Source organism: Mauremys reevesii, linkage group 9 (genome assembly GCF_016161935.1).
Source record: "Mauremys reevesii isolate NIE-2019 linkage group 9, ASM1616193v1, whole genome shotgun sequence".
In the NCBI taxonomy this organism is placed as follows: Eukaryota; Metazoa; Chordata; order Testudines; family Geoemydidae; genus Mauremys; species Mauremys reevesii.
The window spans coordinates 52,706,702-52,729,624 of NC_052631.1; the positions used below are offsets into that span (position 1 = coordinate 52,706,702).

The 22,923-nt window shown below is 45.7% G+C and overlaps 1 protein-coding gene and 1 long non-coding RNA gene across 4 annotated transcripts in view; one reads left to right on the plus strand and one right to left on the minus strand.

Annotated features, from left to right (window-relative positions):
- Positions 1-2,261: 2,261 nt before the first annotated feature.
- The window catches only part of EPHB1 (EPH receptor B1), a 393,781-nt gene continuing 373,119 nt past the window's right edge, over positions 2,262-22,923 (minus strand). For all 3 annotated transcript variants that reach the window (XM_039489198.1, XM_039489199.1, XM_039489197.1), the window contains exons 10-16: positions 21,728-21,850; positions 19,927-20,174; positions 17,502-17,717; positions 8,137-8,286; positions 5,321-5,514; positions 3,192-3,347; positions 2,262-2,658 (exon numbers count right to left, since the gene is read on the minus strand). In XM_039489198.1, the coding sequence (XP_039345132.1) occupies positions 2,550-2,658; positions 3,192-3,347; positions 5,321-5,514; positions 8,137-8,286; positions 17,502-17,717; positions 19,927-20,174; positions 21,728-21,850 (1,196 nt within the window). In that variant the 3' untranslated portion in view covers positions 2,262-2,549. The remainder of the gene's footprint in view (positions 2,659-3,191; positions 3,348-5,320; positions 5,515-8,136; positions 8,287-17,501; positions 17,718-19,926; positions 20,175-21,727; positions 21,851-22,923) is intronic.
- Positions 15,139-22,923, plus strand: part of LOC120372267 — a 76,399-nt gene continuing 68,614 nt past the window's right edge. Inside the window, exons 1-2 of the long non-coding RNA XR_005584823.1 lie at positions 15,139-15,553; positions 16,357-16,484. This is a non-coding gene — a long non-coding RNA (uncharacterized LOC120372267). The remainder of the gene's footprint in view (positions 15,554-16,356; positions 16,485-22,923) is intronic.

The following is a 22,923-nucleotide window of genomic DNA, read 5'->3' on the forward strand; positions in this document are numbered from 1 at the left end:
ACGTGCTTATCAAAATGAAACTTTATTTGCTTCTTTAAGAATGAGAAATGTAATGTGTATAATTTAGTTAGCACATAAAAAGTACTGTTGGTATATTTATGAACTAAGTATAAATTCTTTAGTTTTGATTCAGAGAATAATGACGAATACACCTAGTATTAGGGAGGGAGCTGCAACTGCACGCTAAGGTACTTAGGTGTATTTTTTGCCTATTGTTGAAAATAGAAAACATTAATACTATTATAAACATAATGGGAGGTTATATCCTTTGGGCTCAGACATAGTATGTATCTAGACCTGACCTGTCATTATCATGCAGGAACAGAAGAAACTCATGTTTCTAGAGAAAAAGCTTGGAAAATGAATGTCCCTATAATGTAATTAACAGAGCAGAATATTAAGGACCAACAGTAAATTCAGCTATATATCAAACATTCTGGTGGTGGAGTTACTATACTCTTTAACAGTGCACTATCATTATCTATACAGTAAGTGCTGTAATTGTGGACAAACCTAGCCATCCTATGAACCAGTATAACTTAAACAGTTACTAATGTATTCTTGGAAATGCTAGCACAGCTCAAGTTTTTCCTTCTTTCCTTCTTCTTTCACTATTCATTCTGAGAGAAAATATTTCATATAATAGTTTCTTTTAAATGTTTCCCCAAATTGTTAATTTTTCCATACTGGGTCTCAGAAAAAAATGGAAAAAAATCTGTTTTTTCCAAAAGTTTCTGTTTTTTCTCCAGACCATCACATCTCTGCATGGTCACAATGATGGATGCGAGCTAGTGAGCCACCAAATCATAGATGTGAGATACTGAGCCACTGAAATTCCTTAAGCAGATGAATCTTAGGCACTCGTATGCCAGGCTTGGCAGCAACTCAGCTAATTCTGATCGGAAACTAGGCAGGCTCCTTCAGCCGACTGATCAGACCTCTGTGTTTGGAAGAGTGGGCCATGAAATCTATTCTCTATGCCATGAATACACTTTGTTGACAACTGTGATTTCTGTAAGAATGTGGTGATGGAGCACGATAACTCACACAGAATGAGCTAAGTAAAGTCCTTACTAAGAGTTCATTCTTTTTATAAACTCTTCACATATTCCAGAGAGAGGCTAGACTGTCCACTCTTGAAACGTTTTATGTAAACACTGACATACTTCTAGTAATTTTAACTAGACAGATCAAATTAGCAAAGAGACTGACAAATGAACAACAAATCAAACACCGGAAAACATTCAGTGGAAGATGCCTCAGTGAAGTGAGCAAAGAGATACAATAGGGAAGGATGGATGGACACAGAGGCACGCAAAACATATGGACCTACCTCTGAAGCCATGAAACCTAAGTCAGTAATTTAATAGCAAAATCTTTAGGTCCGCACGATGGAAAAAAAAGTTCTCCATAGCCATCTTTTGCAGATCACAGAGATGCTGGAGGACTAACCAGTCTATTTTCCAGAGTGTCTCTCTCCGTCTTCTTTTCCTGTTGCCTCTGCAGTCAACAATCCCGTAACAAACACTGTGCATCTCATAATAATCCCATATGAAACCCATGCAGTATCCAACCTGACTGTTCCTTTGCTTCTTCCTCCAAGTTTGCAAAAACATTGAGAGTTGGGTTTGCTTTATTTTTCTCTTATTTCTCATTAAACATTCCAGGTGCAATTGATCCAGACAGAAAGCAAAGCCAGTCACTGGTCCCTTCCCCAACACCACCAGTGCCACTGGAGGTTATGAATTTACCGTCCATTCCACTTGGGTTGGTTTGTTTTCTCTGTTATGGAGAAGCAGTGAATCCACAGTAAGTTGACAAAGTACACATACAAATGTGCAAGCACGCACATGGGAACACCTTTTTCTTTTTCCATTATGTTTTTTTTCCTTTTTGCAAAAAAATGCAAGCAAAAGAAAAACAAGGTTTTCTATTGAAGGTACATCTCTTCTTCAATATGAAGACATTAACTGGATTTATTTGGATCCCCCATGCAGTGGTCAGTGAAGTCCTTTGGTACTTGACAGAACAATATCTTGATATTACAGTAGGTAGCTGTGGATACTTTTGAAGACACTTCCACATAGATCATGAGTAGAAAGGGAATAGGGTGTGGGAGAGAGGGTCAGGGAGGGGAGCAAAAGAAGAAAAGAAAAGGAATGTCGTTGTGAAGATGGTTTCTCTGGGTTGGAAACTCAATTCTTGCACCTCTCCCCACCCCACTGGCCCCTTGTTTCTTATCAGTTTTGACTACTGCTCACTGGTGGTAGGATTGGAGTTTATTTTTTTCCCCAACACACATTGGTTTGTCTTCATTGTCTTTTAAATATATGATTTGTACATATTTATATTTATTTATATGCTGTTTCCCCTGGCATTGGTAAGTGTGCTTCTGTTAGTGAGAAACGGAAGCTGCCGGTTAGAAACGAGTCCCATGTGTTCTTTGTCTGCAGCTGCTACAGTTCTCAGACGATAATTCAACCCTTCCACATTTTTCACTGCTTTGTCAGTCTGTTCCTCCCTTTCCCATCCCCATAAAATGAGAGACGTCATGCCATCGAGGTTGGAGACTGACTCATCTGTACTCTCATAGACTGGACACTGTTCAGAATCTTCTTCTGGTGTCCGGCCAAAGTCACCCCTATTCTCAGGAGATCTCTGTAAAAAAACAACAGGTAGTTCAGTTTAGATGTCTTAATTTTACACTCTTTAATATGTTTCAGGGTATTTGTCCCAGAGACACCTTATTTTGTTCTTTAGTGTCACTGATGAGATAGGAGAGAAAAGCAGAATAAAAGGTGTCCCGTCTCTAAATCTAAAGCAGTGGACCTGTATTTGCAGGCTCATAAGCAATCATGTATTGGACAGACCAAAAAGCAACCTGAATATTTGCCTCAAACTCAAACCAAACCTATCTGAAGTTCAAAAAAGTTGGCTGATTTGAGGTTATTTATTTTTTCCATTTCCTGGTGTGTTTTTTTCCTGGAAGAGAAAGTAGTAAACTACCACAAGAAAGGCAATTCTCATATTACTTCTGACCCTGTCTCGACCAAGAAGCACTGACAATCTCAAGAGAAAGTCAGTCTTTTGGAGTCAGATCTTCCTCCCACAGAAGTCAATGGAAGTCTTTCCAATGACTTCAGTGGGAGCTGACAAAGAGTTTAGGTGAGTACACTGTATGCGCCACTTACTCTGAGGTCATCTGGGCAACAAGCTGGAGGGAGGTGAAGCCAGCAGTCAGGAAGTTGTCTCTGTACTGGCTCATTTTAATGGCGCTTAACCAATCTTCTACTGAGGTAAAGGCAGTGAAATCTGGGATGGAGCGGTCTAACAGAGGCTGAGAAGGCCTGAAACACAACAGAAAGGAGCCTAGGTCAAGCTGGACTGGAAACACAAGCCAACAGATGCTGTAGATCAAAAACAAGGGTGAAACCAGCCAGCTAGAAACAGGGTCATGCTGGGTTGCCAGCACTTTACCTTGTGTATAATCAGTGAAGCATTGCCAGTCTATGACTGAGAAGTACATTTATTTTGTGCTTATTAAAAATACACCTATCCCAGTCCCCCCACCCCCAAATGTAAATAAAGTCCATCTATTTTGGATTGCTGCCAAAAATCTTAAATCCCTCCAACATTTCCTGAACTCTCAGTCCTCCACCATACCCTCCCACACCTCTTGCCGCTACCCCCAAAATACCTGGGAAGACAGAGAGACCTTACATCTGAGCTGAAAGGCACTGCAGATAGTGTCCTACTTACTGTGGCTATTGGATTGTAGAACATGTGCAGGATGGGTGGACTGCTAACAACATAACTCTTTCTAAGTGTGGTCTGGACAGGTCCTTTGCAGATGGTTTGGAAGGCCAAGGTCTTTATATGGAGTTAAAAGTGGTCCTGGAGATGGTAACTTGTGACAGAGGCAGGATTTGTGAAGGTTTGTGGCACATCGGCACAAAAGTCTGTTTTCATGAGGTAATGGATCACAGCCTTTTCAGCAAGGAGGCAGAAGTGTACCTGGGAACGCTGAGTCACTATACCGTCCTATCCTAGCCTATCCTATCCATACTGCCCCTGCATACTGCAAACTCAGTGTTCACTAACATCTGCACAGCCATTTGATTCTACCATGGCTATTTGATTCTGTCTTGCTCATGTCTTTTATTATTCACTGTTCAGGATTATTTTCATGCACAGATATTATATATCTGAAAGTTTGGAGAATTCCTTTTACACCACCACTATTTGCATGGGTATTTGGTGCATGGGTACTATTCATTATTTGTCTTTCATTATTCTCCTGTTTAAAAAGTTTCAGTATCCAATTAAAGGGCAGAAACAATACCATGTGACTTTCACCATCAATCACATGCCACAAATAACCAATAGCAAAGAGTCCACCCATGAACAACAACAATTGTTCATTGTGGTATTTGGCTTATGGCTATTTATAGTGGATACATTTGCACAAATCTTGACTGGGTCATGAATGATTTGTCAACAAAAAAGAAAAGCAAAATTAATTAGATAATTGATTGCCTAGCAACAACTCAACTAGGTCTATGACCCTACATCAGGGGTGGGCAAACTTTTTGGCCTGAGGGCCACGTCTGGGTGGGGAAACTGCATGAAGGGCCATGAATGTAGGGCTGGAACAGGGGGTTGTGGTGCGGGAGGGAGTGCAGGGTGTGGGAGGGAGAGTGGTGTGCAGGAAGGGACTCAGGGCAAGGGGTTGGGGCAGAGGAGGTGTGCAGGGTGCGGCAGGGGCTCAGGGCAGGGAGTTGGGGTGCAGGAGGGGTGCGAGGTATAGCAGTGGGCTCAGGGCAGGGGGTTGGGGTGAAGGAGGGGTGTGGGGTGCGGCAGAGGGTTGGGGTGCAGGCAGGGGGCTCAGGGCAGGGAGTTGGGGTGAGGGTGCAGGAGAGGTTCTGGCCTGGCACCGCTTACCTGGAGCAGCTCCGGGGTGGCAGCAGTGCGCACCGGGGCCAGGGCAGGTGGTTCCCCAGTCCTGGCCAATGGGAGCTTTGAGGGAGGTACCCACAGGCAAGAGCAGCGTATGGAGCCCTCTGCCCCCCTCCCCCCAGAGGCCGCAGGGATTGGTGCCAGGTGCTTCCTGGAACGGAGCGGGGCCCACAGCTCCACGGGCAATCTCATGGGCTGGATCCAAAATCCTGAGGGGATGGATCCGGCCCACGGGCTGTAGTTTGCCCAACCCTGTCCTACATCCATGGCTTGGAACATTAAGTGATGAGTTCGCAAAACCTAACCATTGACTCTCCCAGAACTTCCCACTGCACATATAGTATCAGGGCACTTTGAGACTCACACAGCGGTGATGGTAGCCACAGTTTTGAGGCTTGCCGGGTTTCGGATCATTTTATCTAGGGTGTTGACTATCTCAGTGAAGCGAGGGCGGGTGTTACGGTCTTTCTGCCAGCAGTCTAGCATGAGCTGGTGCAGCGCAGCTGGGCAGTCCATAGGAGGGGGAAGACGGTAATCTTGCTCAATTGCATTGATTACCTGCAGGGAGAAGGAGCATGAAACCAGCAGGTTAATAGAGGAATAAAGCTCAGAACAGTCATCAAAGTTCAAAAATCAAAACCAACCCATACCTTCATCAAAGCAACATCCACCCTGGAAAAAATCAACCTTTCCACTGGCCAAAAGATTCACGCTAAAGGCAAGAGTTCCCAAATTCACTGGGTCAGATTCACGGCTGGCGTAAATGGCTGTATCTCCACTGACTTCAGTGATGCAGCAGAGGCTTTACAAGAGGGATGATCTGACCCAATACCAGAGCAAAGAGCTTTGTGTTCTAAAAGCAAGGTTTTCAGGGAAAGATGGACTCTGCAGTACACTGGTGCACCTGTGACAGTAATGAACACAGCTGCCTGCACTAGCACAGATACAGGCATCTAAGCACTGAAGGGAACCTACGAAAGTAATCACTTTGCCACCGCTGCCCTCTCCTCTCTCCGAGGCAGAATCCTTGCCACCGGCTACGGTGTTCTCCCCGTTAATGATGTGGATGTGGGAAAGCGGTGTGTTCGCAGGCAAAAGGAGCCGAAGTGGTGTTGCTGGCTCGGATGGAACCAAGGCACTCAGAGGTTAATTTGAGCTCTGATGAGTCAAGGGTATTGTAGTCTCTCTCTGTGGAGAGCTGCCACTCTCATTATCTCTGCCGATCAAACTGGAGTACAGTAGTTGAACTACCAAGTCTCTCTCCCTGGGTTATAAACCCTCTGAACATTTTCAAAGGCCTTCCGGCTTCCTGAAGTCCAATTATCAGCCTACTGGTTTTTCTTCCCAATTTCCCATCTTAAAACCTTTCATTCATCAGCCTTTTTCATCTTGAAAACCATCCACTGCTGCACAGGTTGAGAGGCTGGGGCTGGAGTAGCTGTGAGCTAACACCTCACAGCAAGAGCTTCTGCACTACTCTCTGCAGTGACTTCTGGAGAGGGACTGCTGCCAAATCTAAAGCGATATTTGTGGTGTGTGCATCCAGGTGAGCCCCCCATATACTCAGGACTAAGGGCCTTTCATGCTCTTGTGTCACCCAAAGACCCAGAGAGGGATGGAGCCAGGTCTTTCTCTTCCCAAATATATAGGAGGGAATGAAAAACGAGCCCCTCACCCCTGTTCTGTGGCTGTCATACAGTGGGAGGGAGAGGAGTCTCTTATTCCCCATCATCTGGCGCCCCCAAATGGAAAGGGCTGGGAGGGGTGGGGGAGTAGACCAGTATCAAGCTGGGGGACTCAGCACCAGGCAAACCAAGTGCATGGATGTGCCAAATGTGCCTCGGATCCAAATCCAGATGGTCTGAAATCCAAGCACTGAGGCCTGTGTCTGGTCCTGCTCCCAGGCAGGTAATGCTCCTACACACAGGGAAGGCTAAATTGGGGAGGATTGGTAAGGAAGGGTTTTGGCTGCTGAGGCAGTGATAGTGCCAGTGAAAATGTGGCCACTCATCCCTCTCCATCTCCTCAACCACTCGCCTCCTCTGCTTGTCTCTTAACCCCATCCTCTTGCCCCATTCTTTTCCTCTTACCTCTCCTTCCCATTCTCTCTCTCTTTCACTCACCCTGTTCTGTCTCCCTACTTCCCCATCACCCCATTCTGCCTCCCCACACCCCCACTTTCTATCTCCGTCTCCTCCTTCATCCCTGAGCCTCTGTCCCAAGGGTGCCAGAATGGTGGGGGGGGGGGGGCGGGGGGCCATGGCCCCACCACTTTTTACAGCTGTAAGGATGAACAGTGGGGAGAGGGGTCTTGGGGGGAAGAGGCTGTGTGAGGGCGAGGGCTCAGGGAAAAGAGGGGATGTGGGAGTGGGAGGAAGGGACGGCCCAGGGGTGGGGCCAAAGTTTGGATGCTGGTGCCCACCCCCCAGTGTTAGGAAGCTTCTGCTGTCCTGGCTCCATCCCCATAACCCATATTTTCTCCCCATCATCCCCTTTCTCAGGCTTAACGTACACTGTGTTGCAAAGAAACAGATACTGTTAAAACTCACTGTGGTTAGGAACAGACTGGGGCAGGCTGGCTGCTGGCTAGCAGCCATGATAAATATGTTTGAGCCACCTGTCCCAGCCCTGACTTCCTTATTTGCAGTAATGAAATCCCATTGTAGGGCACTGACAGAGCTTGGAGGCCCATTCCTTCTGTCTTCACACAGCCTCCTGGACCCCCTGCTTTCCTTCTCACACAACCCCGGGTCGGGCACTGAGGCTGAAGAGGGGCAGTAGGCCAGTGCTGGGAGGAATAGCCTGTACTCTTCACGCCCCTAGTGTCTCTCCCGAATCTCAGTGGAAGCAGAAATCTTTGATATCACAATGGGTTACTGCTGACCAGCTCAAATTTCAAAGGAGTTTAGACACACACACACACCCATTGATGTGAACCCACCCCAGGAGGCCCTGGAGACCAAAAGACTCCTGGTTTTCCATGATATACGGCTATCCTATTCCCATGGTGACTTCTGCTGGAACAGTCTTGGAGTGCAGTGGCTGTCAGCATTCCTACACCGTTCTTTGCAGTGATTCCTGCTGGGAGAGGCTGGGCGGGGTGGGGAGTTAGAATAGCAGCACTTGGTTCTTCCCCTTGGAGACTGATCCACACACAGAGATAGTGACCAGAACACTCACATCTTGGTTGGACATGTCCCAGTACGGCCTCTCTCCAAAGGACATCACTTCCCACATGACAATGCCGTAACTCCAGACATCACTGGCAGAGGTGAACTTGCGGTAGGCAATGGCCTCAGGGGCTGTCCACCTCACCGGGATCTTCCCACCCTGAAGAAGAAGGACAAGCAGTTCAATTGTATGCCCTGGACTGTCTATCACCCCTTGGGACAAAAGTACTTAGGAATTACCCAGACCTGCCACCAGCCTTCTCCCTCAGTTTGCTAAGCAGCTGTTCACACCTCTAGGTGCTGCACAATAATTAAATGTACAGAGCAGAAGAGGAATCAAAATACCTACAACACAAACAAGCTGTCGAACCAGGTGTACTGAGAATTAAAAATTCTGCATCCAAAACAGATCAACACAAATCATAACCCCATGTCACTGCCATTGACCCTTCCCCCCGCTCCTAAGTCAAAAGACTGAGACAACAGATGAGCTTTGTAGCGTGTCCACACAGCTAACATATCCAGCCTCTGGTGGACCTAAGCAGGGAAAACATTCTAGAGTAGAGGGACTTTTCAGTTGCCACCAGCTCCCCTCTCATCTAGAGCAAGGAAACCACAGCTTGAGAGCCTTCACTTGCTACAGCTGTGGAAGTAGGGCAAAAGGGAGAGAGGCAGTCTCTGAAATAACCCTGTCCCAAACCACTGAGGACAATATAGGTCAAACCCAACGCTCCTAACTGGGAGCCAAGGCAAGCCTTGAAGCACTGCTGTAATGCACTCACCGCATGACATCCTGCTCTGTAAGGACACCACACCATTGAGCACCAACCTCGGCTTCCAAATTGACCCAAAATGGATCCCGATTACATTACATTGCCTTGAATCAGGAGCTGAGGGGTACTGCACATAGCATCTTACCTACTATCTAGTAGAGCTAGCGCTGGGGTGGGAGACCACCTGGACCTAAGTTTAGATGATAAAAGCACAGATACAGCACCTCCCCATTTCCCTAATGCTGATGAATATACCCAGCTGAAGAGACCTTCAACAGCAATGGTTCAGAAGCAACACCCAGCCAGGTCTCAGCTATGCAAAGCTGGGACCTCCTCCTTCATTAAATAATGGCTACCTACCTATCTTGCATTCAGCAACATAAAACAGATTGTCGTTTACTAATACCCTAAGTTTCACTACAAGGCAAAGCCTTGCACAACACCCAATGCTCAGATTTATCTTATCATTCCTGCCTTGCCTACCCTGATCACAACAACATTAATCTACATGCCTGAACCCCAGCAACCAATTCCACCTCCTGGATCTGTCTATAACCCCCAGTAGATGTCAACACTACTCCACTCCCTTAAGCTCTCTGTCATTTTAAGGTGATCCTCAAAAGGATGAAGATGCTGCAGCAGGGTGCCCAAATAAGGGTCTGCAGGGCAAGCTGGCAAAAGGTTGTCTGAAGGAAAATCTAATGCCCACCCAAAATACAATATCAAATCCCCCAACTACTATTACAACTATTCTTCAGAGACACCCCCTTGCTACCGCTGCTACTGAGGACAAGTTAATGCACACAAAGGGGAGAGAGAGGGAAAGGGAGAGGAAACTATATTTATGGAGGAAAACTATTTTAAAAAATGACATCAAGGGCATGTAGATGAAAAGACATGTAAACACCTGAAGAAGAGCTTTGTGTAGCTTGAAAACTTGTCTCTCTCACCAATAGAAGTTGATCCAATAAAAGATCTCACCCACTTTTGTCCCTCTAATAAAACTATTTGTTAAATAGAAATGTAGGTGAATAAGGATGAAATAGGTCACTTATTTAGTAACATGTCAAAAGGATTCCTCTAATTTGTCCCTACATTTTCCTTTTCTTTTAGCTGTATGAGTTACTTCTCTACTCTTTTATTATGGTTTTATAATCCAGGGGGTCTAGTCTCACAATAACATTATCTTGAATTTATATAGTATCTTTTTCATCCCAAAAGATACCCATGTGCTGTATGATACAACTAACCAGCTGAGATATCTTTTATAAACAAGCATCACATCATCCATCCCTGAAATGCACTCGCCTCACAAATAAATTGTCCCATAGCACGTAATAATGTTGCATGTATCTTCGAAGGACAGGAGGGGAAGAATTAGATCCAGTGCAGTAGAAAGAATTTGAGATCCAATGCAAGTGTGTGAGCTGGCATTTGGCTAGGATGGCAGGGTTATCACCCCAGAGATCACAAACAGTACTAGGAGATTGATCAGGACTTCCATTTTCTATCTCATCCAGAAGATGCCAACTTCAGCAGCATGCTGCCCTCATGCTACGGTGCTAGGCATTACTTTAGAAAAGACTCAGGACCTCATTCGTCTCTCAGTGAAGTTGATTGAGTTATGTTGGTGTGAGATCAGAACCAAGCAATCAGCATCAAGGACACATCTCAGGAGTTACTAATGGCACTCCCTTCCAAGCTGCTCGTGAGAGGTCTCCCACATAAGTGCTGAGCCAGCCTGACCCTGTAACTTAGCTCATGGCACCTGAGAGGATCATAACGCAGGGTGGTCTGGCTGCAGGCCTTGTAGCTGAGATTCCAAACCATGTGTGTAGGCAGGGGCGGCTCTAGCTTTTTTGCCGCCCCAAGCACGGCAGTCAGGCGGCTTTCGGCGGCACACCTGCGGCAGGTCCCCAGTCCCGCGGATTCGGCGGCTTGCCTGTGGGAGGTCCACCAGTCCCATGGCTTCGGCGTACCCACCGCCGAGTTTCTGCCGAATCTGCGGGACTGGCAGACCTCCTGCAGGCATGCCACCAAAGGCTGCCTGACTGCCACCCTCGCAGGGACCAGCAGGGCGCCCCCTGCGACTTGCCACCCCAGGCACGCACTTGGAGCATTGGTGCCTGGAGCCGCTGCTGTGTGTAGGGTCCTACTAAATTCACGGTCTATTTTGGTAAATTTTACAGTCATAGGATTTATAAAATCTTAAATTTCATGGTTTCAGATATTTAAATCTGAAATTTCATGGTATTGTAACCATGGAGGTCCTGACCCAAAAGGGAGCCCGGGGGGTCACAATATTGCCACTCTTCCTTCTGTGACACTGCTAGTTTCTCCGGATTCACACTGGCATAGGTGAGTTTCTAACTTTTGGATAAACTGTTGTTGTCACATATGTTGGGATTTTCATGTGAAAAACGTGGCACGGACTGTGAAAACTGGTCTCCCCTGTGAAATCTGGCTATTTTAGGGGGTTGTGGTATTGCCACACTTACTTCTGTGCTGCCTTCAGAGCTGGGTGGCCGGATAGCAGCGGCTGCTGGCTGGAAGCCCAGCTCTAAAGGCAGCGCCGCTGCCAGCAGCAGCACAGAAGTGAGGGTGGCATAGTATGGCATTGGAACCATTACTTCTGTGCCACCAGAGGAGGTTGGTCTGCCCTGGCCCTGGTAGTGGCCCGTGCAAGAGAAGAGAAAGGCCTGTCCCTCTGTAGCTGGAGCCCAATGCATGGTAGGAGCCCCTGGCTGGGGTGCCCCCAACCTTGCCCCTCCCCAGAGCTTGGGTGCAAAGAAGCCTTGGGCTGCCTGTGAGAAGGTGACTATAGCACTCTCCCCAATCACAGTGCCCTGGGTAGTCACCCATATCACCCACTCCCCCCCCCACAAAAAAAAGTGACAACACCCCCATGTCCTGCCACCCTCACTTCTGCAATTTTGCTGGTAGTGGCAGAGCCTTCAGAGCTGGGTGCACAGCCAGCAGCCACTGCTAACTGGCAACCCAGCTCTGAAGGCGGCTCAGAAGTAAGTGTGGCAATCCCACAACCCCCTAAAATAGCCAGATTTCATGAGGGAGACCAGATTTCACAGGCTGTGCTGAGTTTTTCACATGAATTTGGTAGGACCCTACATATGTGACAACAACAGTTTATCCGAAAGATAGAAACTCACCTATGCCGGTGCAAATCTAGAGAAACTTCAGTAAAATTAATTGAATTACTCCATGTTTGCACTTGTACAACTGAAGTCAAAACCTGTCTCTCCTCCATTCACAAGCAACAGGTAGGAATGAAGTACCTGCCATACTTATTCCCTTCCCACTCTGGTGAGGCTAAAGCCATGAAGGGGATGTGCCCTATGCCAGCTTTAGGGTGGGGAAATTTATGTTAATCGAGTGCTACCGTATATGGCAAATGCAGCTAAATGATGGGAGCACAGATCGCTCTGGCCTTTAGCATTGCTGGCATTTTGTTGACTGACTCCTTCAATGAAAGAGTTAACTCATCTGGAGAACCTGCACTAGGAATACTACGTTAGATGCTTCCATGAATGCTAATGAATGTGCGCGCGGGTGTTTAAAAGGACTCTGCATTTCCCACAGAGAATCTGTAGGTGCTCTGGTCTCCCGAAGCCTGAAAGCAGACGTCAAAGGCTGGCAGCAACAGCTGCCTCCTTGCTCCTCCTTGCATGTAAAGTAGAAACTTCAGCCTTCAGAGTTCTACCCTGAGTGACACTTCTACACCCTGGGCTGCTTTGCATCACGAAGCACGTACGCTTCCCTGTCTTCAGGCCCCTTCCCTGGGGACGGTGGCAGGGAAGGGTGAGGGATGAGAGCAGATGCCCTTGGTGCAGAGATGACAGCTTGCCATGAATAGCACTTGCACCAGCTGAGGGTTAGCAGGTATTTTCATCACTCGGTTTTAAATTAAAAACATGATGTAGGGGCAATGCCGGTTTCATTTAGTTGACGTTCACTCCACATATTGAAATACGTCTCTCTGAGCTGCCATGGCAAAGAAAGGGAAGGGAATCATTCCTGCTGCTGGGATGGTCAACAGGGATCTAGTCCCAACCAGCAGCTGCGGATACAGGAAATTGCTTGTCACATCAGCATCATTTTCACGGCAAAGCACTTTGGTGTCACAACCAGGACATTATGAGTCAAACTCTTCGCTGGTATAAATCCACACAGCTCCCTTTTCTTCAGTGGGGCTGTGGCAATTTATGCCAGCCGAGAATTTGGCCCTCCAACTTCATCTGGGGTGCGGTAAAAGAACAGAGGGATGCTCAAAGAAACAAAAGATCCTGGTTTCGTATAAACGATCATTAGCCATAAAGAACAAAGGAAAGAAAGCCACAGGGATGTGAGACTGACGCTCCACTACCTTCCAACGTGTGTCATCATTTACCCCAGTGCAAAGTGGGCATAAAGGGCTATCAAATCTGGACGGTAGCACTGTACTCCCACTTTGTGCAGGCCTAATAAACGCATCAATCACAAGGCACTGGAGACTCAGACCCACACTTCTTCATATTCAGCTACCCCACAGACTGCTCCGTGTCATTCTAGCGACATTTCCAAATTCAGACACCCGTGGACTAAGAAGCAAGAGAAATTTCAGTCCGAAGGGTAATTTTTTTTCCCAGAAAGTTATTGGCCCCTGAGAGAAGGCTCTCATAATGGCAGTGAATCCTACTTCAATTAGAGCATCATTACTGCAACTGTGATTTATAGAGAACACATTTCCCCTATATATGGGATTTACCATATAGACCTTTAGGTCTCTATGCAAAAGATATAGAATGCTGTAGACCAGGGTCTCTTTCCCCTTCAATGTACATCTGAATAACTCCCATTAAATGTAATGAGTCTATTACACTCAACCACTAAGGGGAAGCTACACCCAAATCTTATCACCCCTAGTCCCAGAAAATCATTTCAAGTACTGCAATAAAATGACCAGAAGAGGTCAAAGCTGCTCCAGGAAAGGATCCCTCCTTTTTCCTGCTGCTGATTTGAACCCATGAGGTTGTGTTAAAAAATCCCATGGGAAAGGTCCTAAACCATCCTGTTTAGAATAGCTCATTTTCATGGGGAAGGAGGTTTAGAACCTTGATTCTTATCAACACATGAAAACAGAATCTTCATTTCTTAAGCGTTCATCTACCTTTGGTTATCTCCCACCAGACAATACAATGCAATATCCTCATCTGATTTAAAGTGTCCCAGCTCCATGGAGAATCTGCCCCATAATTCTGCTTGTGACATCATTTCTTGTTACCTTGGCAAGAATTACGATGTCACATTCAGAGGGTTACGACTTCAGTGGGGAATAAGCAGCAGGAGCATATGAACTGTTGGAGAACAACAATCACATTTCCATGTAAATGACTCCAGTAATAGTTAAAATAATGGGGGAGGTAGGGAAAATGCAGAATATGCCTGGTATTTACTCTGGGCTGAATCATTTCAGAAATTGTTTCACACGAATGTTTTCCATAGCTGTCCATGACGTGTCAGGTGCTCTTTAAAGACGGATGGCAAAAATACTAGTTAAATAACTACAAACTGAGAAAGTGACTGCCAGCTTGTTTTTCCTGCCTTTTCCCCAGAGCCTCAAACCTGCTGTGGGAGGCAGTGATGTAATTGCAGACAGAGCATCATTTCCCGGCTGCTGGGAAGGCCTAGTACGGCATGAATTAAATATAAACACAGAGGAGAGAATCCATTTTATCTCAAAAGGTGGGAAAGGCCACTTCAAGCCTTCTCCCAGCAGCTAGTGCTGGGCATGTTATCTCAAATGACATTGTTTGACTTAATATGCCACAATCCATGCTCCTTACTAGGCAGTATTGCCATTTAAGTCAAGAGCAGCAGGATCGGACCCTGGCCCAGACCCAAAGCCTATGTGAATTGGCTTAATTCCATTGACATCAATGGGCCACATTCCCAGCTACCTCTGTTTCCTACATTTGGTGTCTCTCCTTATTTATTTACTTCTATTCGATCACATCCAAAAGGTGCTCATCCCACAAGTGCATTCTGCCACAAATTACATTACACACTATAATTCAGATTCCATGCAGTGGGCCAACCCTCTGCCCCGTGTAACAACAATCCCTCTACCCAGCAGGCATTTCCTCATAGCTCATAAAGACTTGATCTGTGCCCTATGCAAAAGGAGTGGGGGAGGCTCTCTGCAGCATGGCCAGAAAGTTAACAAATCCAGGCTCTGATGCAACCAGGGGAGATGTGGATTTCAGTGCCAAGAGGCCTTCACAGAGATCACCACATCCTCAGCTCCCTCCTGATTGAATTGAGGAAGCTCCGTTGATCATAATGGCAGCCACGTGAGAAAGGTGGGCTCTCTGAGAGCCACCCCCCAAACCAGTTCAGGCTTCAAAGGTCAAAACCATCCCTCTGAATTCCACAGCAGCTCCCTAGCCACAAGGAGGTTCAATTCATAGGTTAGTTCCATGCTGGAGCTGGGGAACAACCCGGCACACTGAACAGTCTGAACAGAGGACTTGACAAGAAGACAAAGGAGAAATTGTTCAGTTTAGAGTGCCGTTGTCACCGGTCAAGCCTGCACACGTATTTTGTTACTGATTTGAAATCTTCAGTGGTTTGGACCAAACCCGTAAGTTCACTGCTCAGGTAAACTCCTACTGAAGTCGCTTTAATCCTTTACTTTAAAAAAACTTTACATTTTACATTGTACAAAAACAACAAGGAGTCCGGTGGCACCTTAAAGACTGACAGATTTATTTGGGCATAAGCTTTCGTTGGTAAAAAGCCCACTTCTTCAGATGCATGGAGTGAAAATTACAAATTACTCCCTTCTCCTCATGTGTCAGTATATTTATGCCTGCATCTGTAATTTTTCACTCCATGCATCTGAAGAAGTGGGGTTTTTACCCACGAAAGCTTATGCCCAAATAAATCTGTCAGTCTCTAAGGTGCCACCGGACTCCTCGTTGTTTTTGTGGATATAGACTAACACAGCTACCCCTCTGATATTTTAAATTGTACTTATTGAGCAACATAGACGTGACCTGCTTTGTTGCTGATCTACAATCCTCAACCCCTTTATTACTGCTGCCAATAAAAACTGTGTGCTCCTTGTTTTCACTCTCCAAGGCATGCGCGGATCATATTATTACTACTATGGTTTATAAAGGGTTAATAAATGATTAATCCATTCTTACAGATTGTGGTACAGTCCAACGGGTTGTTCGTAACCATGTTTTATAACCAACTGATGAGGCACTTATAACCATCTATAATATACATGACTCATGTCTGTAGTATATTATGACATCTATCAATCATATATTAACCCTTTATGGGTATTTATAAACTGAATCTTAGCATAACGTGTGGTTTATTTATTTCATTCACTCCAAATATCATAATCACCCAAGTATCTTCTTATTCCCTCCCCTCCCCATTTCTGACAGAATCCGACAGTATCCAGAGGCCAAGTTCCTGATGGCAGAATGATTCCAAAAGAATGTTCTAGAGGGGACCAGGGTTCTGTTATCTTCCCTACTGCAGGCACCAAGAGGAGAGTGCTAGGCTACCGCAGGTGAACCAGGAGACAATGAGGGAGTGGGGGAGAACTGGGATTACCTACAAATGAGTTAATTAAGCAAGAGAACAGTGACTGGGGAATAGTGGAGCTTGGATTAGATTTGTCTCTTTAATTAATGCCCGGAACAATTTCCAGCAGAGAAAGATAGCTCAGGATTAGAGTGGTACTGTAGCTGTACTTAAAACACCTCCTATATGCAATCAGTCTTCCTTGTGCTTCCCCTTCTGCACCTCTTCCCAGATCCCCACTGTTCACCCCCTTCCCCGTTCATTTAATGGAAGAGAGAGAAATTCTCATTTGAAAAGTAGCCAAGAGCACAGAAAAACTTGAGAGGGAGGGGACAAGAGAGAAAAAACAATGAGAAGGAACAGGAAAGGGAAGGGGAGAAAAAGAGAAAGAAAGGATGATGACGAAAGGAGCGACAGAGAGAGAAGGCAGGGAGAGGTACAAAGAGAAAGAAATCACAGGATGCTTTAATGTCATTTGAAGGGCAAGTGGCGAGAAAGGGCCAGATTTACAAGTGTACTTGGGTGCCTAAAGATGATGATGGGCACCAAACTCACCTACGCACTTTGGAAAATGCCACTGAGTTCCTATCTGCATCTTTAGGCACCTAAATATCTTTGCAAATGCAGCCCAAAGAAGCTATTGCCGATGAACACTGGAATCTACAATCCCATCATTCCATCAGACTGAGCTCTGATGTTGTTCTGCAGCGGGCCTACAGCCCTAAATTCCACAGCAGGGTTGTGGCTGGGATTTATAAAGGCCAGGGCAAGAAATAGAAGAAGAGCCCCCAAGGATCTCCCACTCACCCACCCGGCTGCTCCTATTTACTTCCCCCTTTCGGTGGGACCTGGGCAACTCACTGCCCTTTGTAACCCTCCCCACAGGGTCCAGCTGTAATGAACTGCCCCTGAAGTGGGAAAGGCCCCAGGAAGCAATGCAATTTTGTGGAAGCAAAGTGAGATCGGGAAAGGGGGAGCATGCAGCAGGGCAGAAGGTACATACCAAGGAGCTGGTATAGGTTGGGTCAGAGGTATCATCTTGCAGATAGCGTGAGAGGCCAAAGTCAGACACTTTGCACACCAAGTTACTATTGACCAGGATGTTTCTGGCGGCAAGGTCCCGGTGCACGTAGTTCATCTCCGCAAGGTACTTCATTCCCGCAGCAATTCCCCTGAGCATCCCCACCAGTTGGATGACTGTGAACTGCCCGTCGTTTTGCTGCAGTCATAAAGAGCAGGTGCCATAATTAGAATGATCCAGCTATTCCTGGGGTAATAGATAACTCCATTATCCAAACAAACCTGTGACTCTGGGCCAGTCAGTTCTCCTATGTAGTGAGACTGTAAGCTGCTTGGGGCAGGGACTATCACTAGGTGCATGTACAGCACCTAGCGCTATGGGACCTGAGCATGGCTGAGGCCTCCAGACATTACTGTGATATGAACAACAACCACCGAGCTCCCATTTAGCACATTTTCAGCCTGAAAGTCCAGTTTCTGTTGTGTTTGGTGTCAGGATGATCAGGTGGTTGTTGTTGTTTGGTGTGGTTTTTTTTTAACTAATTTAGGAAAAAGTCATCTCTAAAAATCTGTGTCTAGCTCCATTGTCTCTTAAAATTAAAAAACCCTTCTGGGCATCTTTTTATTTTTCAGGCCATTTTTTTCTCTCTTTTCAATTCTTGCCTCCCCTGACCCCCACCAAAAAGTGTTAGATTCTGGGCAACCCACATTATGGAACAAGAGAAAGCAGATCAGGCTTCCCTAGGCCTTCCCACGGACACAGGGCTCAGGGTGGGAGGGAAAGACCATTCAAATTCAGGACTCTCCATAGAGAACATAAAGGTCAACGTTCCCAGAAGACTGACATCAGAGTCTATCATGTGGAAAATGTGGCCATCTTATTAAAGGGCACCTCCTCCCTCTCCCTTTTTGGGGCCTCTATGAGTATGATGCCAACAGCAGGGAGCAATCTGTCAGTTCTGGAAAGCACAGAGACTGCAATTGTTCCAGGCACCTGCATGGGGGTGCAAGGCTCCTCACAACAGTGTCTCCCTCCCGACTCTTTGTGCATGCACACAAAGGTCAATCTGACTCTGGGGCCCTCAAGTATTTCGTTACTTTGGGCTGGCCCCCATGGAGGGACACTGATGACCTACTTTGCTATCTTTCTAAGCAGCTGATGCACCAATTAGCGATGCTATTTTTACATCAAGACTGAAATTAGACATATAAATTACCTGCTTCTGAGCGTTGGAAAGAAGGTGGCATTAACAGGATTCGGATGTTCAGTTCCCATTAATCATTCTTCCAACTCCCTTTGAAAATCTCAGTGTAAGTGTTTACCCCTCCCTTCTCCTCTTCTTCCCTCTTCCTTTCCTGTCTCTCCTTCCCTGGCTTCTTTTCCCTCCCTCTTTCCTGCACCCTCCTTCCCCTACCTCCCAACCTCTAGAGAGGTGTGCACCAGAGCTCTGGGTCAGATTGCCTTTGAGCTGCCTCCAGACCCCTAGGACACACCACCTAAGATGCCAGTACAAAGAAGGACGGATGTTTTCCCTGCCGTGTGAGGATTAATACTGTTGCTGCAGCAGCTGCTTCCTCCAGATGATCTCAGATCCCGTAATGAGATAAACACTGTCCACGAAAGAGCAGTGTTTGGAGTCACACAGCGGACCTCTTGTCGCTGATGCTCCATGATGCTACAAGCTGATGCTAAAAATGCTCAAAGCTGGCTTCAAATATGTAGTGAGAAAATAAAAGGGCACTTCTTGAATTCTGGTCATGCCCCCGCCCCCCCTTCCCTCCAGTTCTAGACCACTTCAAATAGCTGCCCATGCCTCAGTGATTCAGAAATTCTCAGTTTTGATCTAACATTACCAGTCCTTGCAAGGCCTCTCCTGCTTCCTATACTTGCCTCCCTTCACCTCACCTACCTCACCTAGAATGATGATCAGGTCCCCAGGCAGTAGCAAAGCACTTTTATTTGGGGTGGTTCCTGGTGGGAGTGGAATCCCCAGCCCTCAGAGTTATGGTTTCTCTTTTCACTCAAAAACTGGCCTTTCTCTTCATGGATTTCTTCATTTCCCCTTCTGTATTAGTGGGCACAGCAACCCTTTCCTCTTGCTGAGCCCTCTGGGGGAGATTTTCATCAGTGCCCAAGAGATTTAGGATCACAAGCCTCACTGAAAGACAACAGGATTCGTGCTCCAAAATCCCTTAGGCACGTTTGAGAATCTCGCCCTCTCTTGATATTGTTTCTTAGGTCAGTTATTAGGGTTCCCCCGGGAGGCCACGTCCTCCATGAGCCCAGCTGTTAGAGGTTTGACCACAATGGATCTTCTACAACACAGCATGACTCAATTCCAGTGAACGTGACTCCATTCCAGTGCTATTGTAGATGAGCAGCCAATGAGGCTATCATGCTTCCTTACCCTCAGAAAGGAGTCCAGAGCTCCATTCTCCATAAACTCTGTGATGATCATAACTGGCCGGCTTTTGGTCACCACTCCTTCCAGCCGAATGATATTTGGGTGGTCAAACTGTCCCATGATGCTGGCCTCACTCAGGAAATCCCTACGCTGCTTCTCAGAGTAGCCAGCCTTTAATGTCTTAATGGCCACATAGATTTCCCTCTTGCTGGGCAGTTTCAGACGTCCTTTATACACTTCTCCAAACTCCCCTGCAATTGCAAGAATATCAGTTGCAACCACCTCCTCCTTCTCCACCACAACAAAGCATGGTAAAGAACAGCAGTATCACATAGCTGCCAAGGCTCCAATCTGATTGGATGAAATATATGCACAGTGTCCTCTTAATACTATTTGTCATCCCCCTCTTAAAGGGGCAGTGTCAAAAGCATCCACTCCTCTGCTACTAAGAATATTCCTGAGCCTACAAACTGCTCTACCTGGATACAACCCTGCACCCCTATGCAACTCTTCCAGTGTTAATGGAGCTTTGTGTGGATGCCATGGTTCATCTGTGCAAAAGAGCATGCAGGATCAGAGCCTAAGATATCAGTAAAACAAAAGGATTCCTAAATCTAAAATGTTATAATTGACACTGTTTCTTTTTTGCATTTCACTCCTCTTGGAATGTGAAAGTAAGTGGGTCAGTTTCACTTTTGTTTAGAGTCAAGTTTAACTTCCTGTTTTACATGGACGTTAGTGGGACAATGCTGTTTTTTCACAGGGGTTTCAGATCTACAGGGGAAAGTTTGCATCCAAAATAATGGAGTTTATTTGAAATAGATCCATATCTATGTTATCATTAGGGTTGGTGGAAAAGTCTTCGTCAACATAATTTTTGTCAGAAAATTGGATTTTCACATTTTTTGTTTCCTTGGAAAGTGTCTTCTGTCTTTGATCATTTCTGATTTTGCATCAGAAATTAAAAAAACAAAACACCTTAAAACAGAAACTTTTCAGCTGTTGAAAACTGAAGCCTTTTCAGTTTGGGTTTCTTTGAATGACGAGCCAAAATTTTCCATGCAAAAATCTCCAGTTTACCAAAGAGCTCAAGTTATGATGTTCTATAACCTCTTGACCCTGTCCTGCCTTTTCTTTTTAACAATATATAAATTTTAGGCCTCAAACTAATTGACAGTATCCTTTAAAGTTCTCCAATCCCCAGATGTAAAACTACCTAGCTTGAATGTATTATAGAGCAAATAATGGGTAGCCTAAATTATAGATCTCTTGTGCAGAAGGTAATGACACCTACAGATCACTAGAATGGTTCATGTTTAAGTCAGATTTGCAGTTGCTTTGCATTGACAGAGCAGCATAAAGCAGTGAGATTAATCTGACCTCAAATTTGAAACCATCAATTGGTTCTTTGAATCTTCCTCACAACTTCTCATTTTCTCTATTATTATTCTACTGGCATAATACAGTAATTTAACAATAATACTACAAATGCTTCAGGTGATAGAGAGCGAGAGAGATGTCCAACTTTCTCTTGTTATTTCCTGAAAGTTAAACCAAGAGGTCAAAGAAGCACCAAGATCAATGAATTAATAAGTTAACCAAACCCTCCCAAACCTCAGAAGAGTATTCAGAACTCAGGCTGTAGGCAGAAGTGTGAATCTTTTTTTATTTTAACTGAATGAGTTAGCTGGTCCGTTCTGAGCTATGACTGGATGTAAAATGAAAGGGAGGGAGAGAAAGGAAGATGCAGGAGTTGTGGAGAGGGTGGATGGGGAAAGACACCCAATGGTGAAATGAGACACACCTGCTCCAATGACTTCTTCAATCTTCACGAAGGAGACGTCAATCTCCTTGGCAAACTCACGGACAGCCTCGTTGGGGTCCTCATAAGTGAAGGGGTCAATGTAGATCTTCATCCCTGGAGAGCCTTATCATGAGAGAGAGAGGAGGGACAGCAAAAGGGAGAAAAAACAGTTGGTATTTAGGGAAAGGGCTTTGGGAGCATCTTGCACCTCTCTGATACCTTCTCACTTCTCTGCAGGTTAATTACAATGCTATTTTTCTTAGCTCTTCTACTCCACTCTCTCTCGCTCTCATTCTCCATCCTTCCAGCCCCAGTCCCTCATCTGCTCTTATTGTTCTGTCCTCCACTTCTCCTCCATTATCTTCCCTCTTGCTCCTCTCCTGGAAGGTGGAACGTATTACTTATAAATTGACAGATTGAGACCAGTCCACACAGAGCACACGGGAACCTGCAGCATGGCCATTATTTATTTATTGAAGTCATATCAAATGCATTAGCAGCAGAGCCAATGTAGAATTGCAGGTAGAGATCAATATTTATCAATCTGACACCTTTTGGAGGTGTTTTTAAGAGAAGCGGAGATTCTCACCAAATAGCATGACTTCAGGATCTGGGGGCTGTAAGATGAACATTAAATACGGGGAGACTTGCGCTAAAATCAGGAGAGTTGGTAACACTGCCAGCACCGTGTTTTTCTGAATGCTGCAGCTATCATTCTAGGAGGTAAAGTCACGCCAAGAGGGTTTTCATTTGGTCCAGACAACCCAAAGCCACAGCTTCTTGAGTTAAACCCCTAGCTATAAGTGTTTTCCCCCAAGTGCTCTCCTGCTTATATAGCACGTTCAGCTCCCAGCAATGAAGTTACAAAACTACAATTAGCTGGTTTTATGGTAAGGAAAGTGGCAATTTTATGATGCTTCCTGCATAATTTGAGAAATATTTATTTACTCAAAAAGGTCTTTGAAAGTTTTGTTGCTGCTACTAAATTGACAGAGTGTAGCAATTATCATCAAAAACCTGAATGGCCTGATAAAAGATGAGTTATGAGCCTCCATATCCAATAGTCAGGCACTAGTTTTGCCTACTAAAAAGCATTCCAAGGGGATGTTCCTCAAGTCAGGGCTGCCCAGGCTCAGCCAGGACTGTGGAATTTCTGTGGCACTATAGACAGATGAGGAATCTGCCTTTGGGCGTCA